This window comes from Eurypyga helias, unplaced genomic scaffold, assembly GCF_000690775.1.
Source record: "Eurypyga helias isolate BGI_N326 unplaced genomic scaffold, ASM69077v1 scaffold24994, whole genome shotgun sequence".
NCBI lineage: Eukaryota > Metazoa > Chordata > Aves > Eurypygiformes > Eurypygidae > Eurypyga > Eurypyga helias.
The window spans coordinates 3754-10211 of NW_010245989.1; the positions used below are offsets into that span (position 1 = coordinate 3754).

A 6458-nucleotide genomic window follows, 5' to 3' on the forward strand; every position below is an offset into this window, starting at 1 on the left:
TGCCGAGTGCCCCTGGGTTCACTTGAGCTGAGTTACCACACACAGCTCTTCGAGACTCATTTCTTGGACTGGAAAAAAAAAGGAGAGAAAAGTCTCTCCTAGGCTGCTTTTCTTTGTGTCATCTGGAGAGTTTGTAGCCAGCTTTCCTCTCTTGCCACATCAGTAACTAGATCTGCTTTGCATGAAACCTCTCATTGCAGGTAGGAAGGATGAACTCCTATACCCACATCTGCGGATCCAAGCATGTGCAGGGCAGCACTGAGAGAGGTTACCAACGCTATGGAGTTCGTTCCTACCTGCATCAGTTTTATGAGGACTGCACAGCTTCAATTTGGGAGTATGAGGATGATTTTCAGATCCAGAGATCACCTAGCAGGTGGAGCTCTACATTCTGGAAGGTACTGCCTGTTGCTGGAGAAACTCCCATTATGAGATATTCACATGTAACATGATTCATCCAGAAAGGCCTTATGTGGCTTACTTTTCACTGAGATGAATGAAGAACAGTGTGTCTGAAAACAGGGCACACTTAGCAAGATATATCAGCTGCCAAGGGAGTCCCAGGATCTTTGGATCCTTTAGTTTCTCTGTCACAAGGAACCATGTCACTGCAACATCAAAGTCCTGTCTGGGAAACCCCACCCATAGCTTGACAGTGTAGTTTAACTCTGCTCTGCACTCACAATAGTCCTTCCAGATCACTGGCAATAGGACTGGTAGGTTAACGGCAGTAACTCTGGGGCTGTGTGACCTAGAGATCAAGAAAACTGCAAGATCTCTGTTAAGGTCATGGAACTTGACAACGGGAAAATACCAGAGGTTGGAAGGGGCCTGTGAGACCATCTAATCCAACCCCTCTGCTCTGGTGATAAAGCAAAAAAAAATAGTCACACAGCACTAGAGTTAAACTGTGGTCCTGTCTGTGATGGGGCCTTTGGACATTAAATGCTATTTAGACATATAGATGCATATTCCATTGTTTCCAGAAATGTCAATATGGAATTACATGAGTTGTAAAAAGACGGTTTTTCCATATATTCTAGTTCTAGTAGGGCCAAATAAGGACCTGAAAGAAAAATATCAGCCTTCTACTAGAAGAGAGAACTGTATCTGCAAGACATTTTGAAAGCTAAATGCCTCACCAACTAAAAATTGGAAAGCCATATTAATCAGGTTTTTTTTGTTTTCCAGGTTGGACTCATCTCTGGGACGGCTTTTATGTTGATAGGTTTAACAGTTCTTGTAGTGGGTTTTCTTGTGCTACCAAAAATCGAAGTTCTTGGGAAAGACGATTTTGTTGTGGTGGATACTCATGCCATTCAGTTTAATGGGTCCCTTGATATATGCAAGCTGTCAGGAGCAATCTTGTTTTGCATTGGAGTGTCTACCGTGGCAGCATGTTTGCTGATGTCTGCTTTTGCTAAAAGTTACTCCAAAGAAGAAAAGTACCTCCAGCAAAGATTTAAAGAGAGAATAGCTGATATAAAAGCTCATGCAAACCCAGTCACAAAAGCCCCAGCACCAGGAGAATCAAAGATACCTGTCACTTTGTCCAAAGTTCAAAATGTCCAGCCTTTATCTGAAACCTGACCTTTCCTTAGGTTTTGTTTGTCACTTGTAAATCACTTTATCTGGAAAATATCAGCTGTTGTTGGCATACGTGCTAGTCAATTACAACAAGTGCTCTGCTGTACAAATGCACAGCTGATGGGGAAGCTGCTCCAATACAAAGTTAGAATTGGTAAAAGTGAAATTATGTTGTTAGTCCTGTGACCAGTATATTCAGTGTATTCAAACCTTTTAATCTGTGTTGAGCCAGTAAGTTCTTGCAACAATGATTAGGTGTTTAGCATATCAGATTGCATCCCTGGAAAACACAGAGTGCATTTATGAAAGCTGTAACAAGAGCACCCTACATCCCATTCTTTAAAGTTTAGATGAGTTGGTTTTTTGTTTAATTTTCTTCTTCCCTGTTTAGACTGCCTGGTTCTGCTGTCAGAGAAGCCAAGATTCTGCCCTTGTAATTTGCACTTGTCTTCCTGTCACATGCTACAGTCTGTATTAAAGTAATACTGCACAGGTAAAACATACATGACAGTGAGTGCCCATAATTTGATCCTGGCACATGTCACTTTCCAGCAATGTTACTTTCTGGGAAAAGCAAGTTATACTTGATCCTGAGTTACAATTAACCTGTGCAAAATTGCCACTTTTGTCTTAGTCATTGCCATAACAAAATATTTAAAAAATTAAGAAAAAGAAATTCATATGGAAGGAGTAGCATCAAACTTTTGTGTCTTTGGTTTGATATTGTTTCTTTTATTATACTGTATTATGTTTGAAGCTCATACAAAATGTTCTACTTTTGGCTGGGTATACACTACTATATGCGGCTTGATATGCCCAGGCCCCATATTATGTCAGTACATTAATACCATGTTAGATGACCTTAACATAGTTATCTCATACTTATCTAAAGACATTTTGAAATGCTGCTTATATTTTTATAGAGAATAGAAAAGGTTATGCTTAACCACATACATTTGTGTAAATGCTTGCCTGAAGACTAGTCCTTTCACAGAAGACCATTAATTATTTTCTCACGCAGGGCAATTATTTCACTGTCTTCATCTATGGATTTAAATTAATCTATATAAAGAATGATGTGACATCTGTACTCTCTGACAATATGTGCCATGTTATAGTTCTGTCTGTTTTTTGAATGGATTGAATAAAATTCTAGGCGTGAGCCAACCATGATTTTCGAGAAAAGTCTCTTTCAAGTAAAGCAGGTTTCTCTATAAATTTAATATTTCAGTTTGAAAGAAGAAATCAACAGTCAAAACTCAGCAATCTCTTAATGCAGTCTGTGTTTTCAGCTTTCGTAGGTGAGGAAGTCACTTTGATGCAGAATCAGATTCCAGCACACTAACAACAGGTACATGGTAGCAGCTGTGCAACATTTTGTGGTCTGTGACATGGTTCATACTTCCGCAGCTTATATAAACCAGAACATATGTGTTTGGAAGTTTCAGATGAATCTGCAATAATTATTGTGGGTGATGACAGCATTGGAAGTAAAATTTTCTTCTGAAAAGAAGGAGCCTATCTTAACAACACAATTTTAGTGTCCAAACATTAGCACTGCAAAGATGGGCAATCAAGAGCTTGTCATGTGCACACGATTATAAAGAATGAAATGAAGTATGTTTTGGTGCATCTGAAAACCCACTGGCACCCATATGTTAAAAGTGCAAAAGCACATTGCAGTCAATCTTAAAAATAAGATTGTGATCTCAGGGAAGAAGCAGATGAAGCAGTAATAAAGAGGAACAGATGAGAAGACTGGTAATGTGAGGCGCTGTGTATTATTTGTAAAGAAAGCCAACAAGAACTGGGGTGATGGGTAGCAATTACAAGATATGTGAGTTAACACATATTGAATATTACAGGATATTTTTATTAACACTGTACTTGAAGTTTGACTGAAAAATTCAGCTGGAAAAGAAAGCACAAATTGGGCTGGTTTACTCAAAGCAGCTGTATGGGTATATAGTTCTCCTTAAAACGCACTCCACACATAGATACACATGTGCAAGTGTTGCTACGTTTTTGTCCAGAGGACAGCTGATTTGACAGGTAATTAATAGAGCTGATCCAAGCACCTGGTGTTCAGTCACATTATGCATTGCTTCTACAGAACTGAGAATGCTTTGACAGTGCAAGAGAGGATGAGTCATGCTTGACATTACAGAGGAAGAACCCTCGAGGATCTTACTGAAGCTTGCTACGACAGGAAATGATTTTGGAATTTAGCAGCAGCAGCAAAGCTGGTAATGCTGTCATGGCTAACACTGACACACCCATTTCACTTCATCAAACCCTTGTTTCGATTGCTTAGAGCTTTTCCAGAATTGAGACATCTGGAGGATGCAATCCTTCAGTGCCACACAGGGCTTTTGTAGAAATACTGAGCAGAAAATTGCTACTATTAACATATATTGGAAAGTTTAAGACATGTTAGGAACATTTTCAAGATCCATTTCCTTGTAATGTTTTTACACCTTCATCCTTTGGTGTAGGAACTGAAGCATCAGCAAAAGAGCAGTGCAGATGTACTTTTTGCTATTCTCATGTACAATGCCAGTGATACAGCCTCCAGCTGGGGATCAGTGCGGGGCAGCCAAGCTTCCTGGGAACTTCCCAGTGCGGCTGATGGCAATCTGTTCCTGCAGATATAATTTCCCTATCATCTTTTTCCTACCCACAACAAATTGCAGTGCACTTTCCACTCCAGGACTGCCTGGGACTTCCTCTCCTGGCACTGGCTGCCATCACCTTTCCAAAGAGCATATTAATGGATTCCCTAGTGCAAATAAAATACGGCTTAAGCAGCCAAGCTCTTCTGCCAACCCTCTGACCTCCCTACTCAAGAGGCTTCTTTCAGTTTCTTCTTGCCCCTCTTCTGGCTTCATTTGACTTAAAATTACAATGCAACCCCTCTTAGCCCAACGCCATTTTTTCTGCAGTTGTGGTGAAAGAAATCACATTTTTCAGTCTAAGTGGCAATCAGTGACTTAATTTTAGTTAATATACACTTTTCTGATAAAGTCTGCTTCGCCTACCAAACTGTGCAGAAAGGGCTTCTCTCTAGCATCTCTTCCATCCTCTCCCCTCTCCTCCCTCCAAGTCTTGACCCCTTTACTTTCCATTTGTTCCCAAAGCACAGTGAATCACAGGCAAAGGCACAGACACAGAAATATCCCCTTCTGAGATGACTGTAAGCAAATTTAATTCCCACTTTCTGCTACAGCCTCAGCCTGCCATTTTCAAGTACGGGATTTTTTTTTAATTATGTGCAAGTGCAAGTAAACAGCTCTTCAAAGCAGCGGCAGCAGAGTGGGGAGACTGCAGTGTACTGACCAGCAGCCAGTGGAGAGAGGGCTTTGGCACCGGGAGAGAAGCAGTAGAACCTGTTCACCAGGGAGGCTGTTCAGCCTCTGAGGGTGTGAAAGCCAGGAGAGACAGCAAAAACATGCAACAATTTTGGTAAAATAAAGGAATTGGCACTAACTCATTCAGCACTGTCTGGTCATCCTGCCATTACACAGCAGGCTGCCCTCTCAGCTCACAGGGATAGGGAGATAATATGATGCTCTCTGTTCGGGCTTTGGAGGTGCAGCCTTGCTCTCTCATTGTCCCACCACTTCCACAGCTGTGAGAAGCAGCATCTCCACAGAGCATTACCCTGTGATGGCCATGTGTCATTAATGCCCATGCACCACTACAGAAGCAATGTTTCAGTTTTGCCAGGTCATCTCCATGACACCGTTTGTCCCCAAAGAACATTATTGCAAATGGGAAACGCACATAGTTTCCTATTTCTGGTATATAGAGATGTGTGTGCCCCTTTTGGAGCCTTCTGATTTCTGGGCAAACAATCCATCCACACCTTGATTTTCTTCAGCTCTCATCTGGACATGCAGCAGACCACACAGTGCATGTTTTCTGCATCAGTTCACTTGAAATACATTAAATGGGGCAAAGCTCAGTTTTGCTGTCAGATAATTTACAAAATGTTACAAAAATAATCTCTGCATATTAACAGCAGGTCAGGAAAATACTTCTAACAGCACTGCAGACAGAAGAGACACATCAAGTAACTTCTTTTATTATTTTGTCTAAATATTTACAGCTGGTTTTTGCAAGTCTACTTTTTCCATAATTTACCATTTATTGTTTTTCGCGAGTAAAGGTGGGAGATCATTTTTAAACACTGTTAATAAGCCACTCAATTTAACTATGTACTAGATATGCTGCTTCAGCATTTAAGCCTCAAGACTCATGACTTCAGGCCATTGCCTAGCTAAAGGCACCCCTCAGTCTGAGGCTGGGAGGATGCTTTTTTTACTGGGGAGAGGCCTTTCTGGAATGTCATTATTTCCCTGCATCTGCTCACCTAATGACATTTACTGTCCTTTCTCTCCCTTCCTCCTTCAGGATCCTCAAGCCCTGACATTTCCTTCCTAAGTCTCTGTGTCTATTTTCAGGACAGCAGCAGGGGCAAAACAAGGGGCAGTCCTGCCTCAGACACATCTTGGAGAGGGTGAAAACATGCCTCCCTGAAATGGCATCACTGGGGAGGCTGGTTTGCAACATAGGTAGGAGGGAGATAAAAGGGGAAAGACGTGAGCAGGAAGGAACCCCTGGGAGAAATCTGGCTAAACACAACATTTCAAGCATCACTATTGCTCATCTGTCAAGATCAGAAGAGATAGTGAATATTGAAAGCACAGAAAAACTTGATGCAGTTCTAAAACCTGTGACCAGCACAACATAAATACGTGGCAAAAATCTTCATGGAAGTGGACATTTTAAAAAAGCCCAACAACATCTAACATCAATATTCTGTTCACCACAGATGGCTAGACAAGCACACACACCTTATTCTTGGACAA

The 6458-nt window shown here is 41.2% G+C and overlaps 1 protein-coding gene across 1 annotated transcript; it reads left to right on the forward strand.

Annotated features, from left to right (window-relative positions):
- The first annotated feature begins 203 nt into the window (after positions 1-203).
- NRSN1 (neurensin 1) lies at positions 204-1869 on the forward strand. The gene is made up of 2 exons (XM_010150256.1): positions 204-398; positions 1192-1869. Exons 1-2 carry the CDS (start codon positions 210-212, stop codon positions 1588-1590), a joined length of 588 nt encoding a protein of 195 aa, XP_010148558.1. The 5' UTR covers positions 204-209; the 3' UTR covers positions 1591-1869.
- Positions 1870-6458: the final 4589 nt, after the last annotated feature.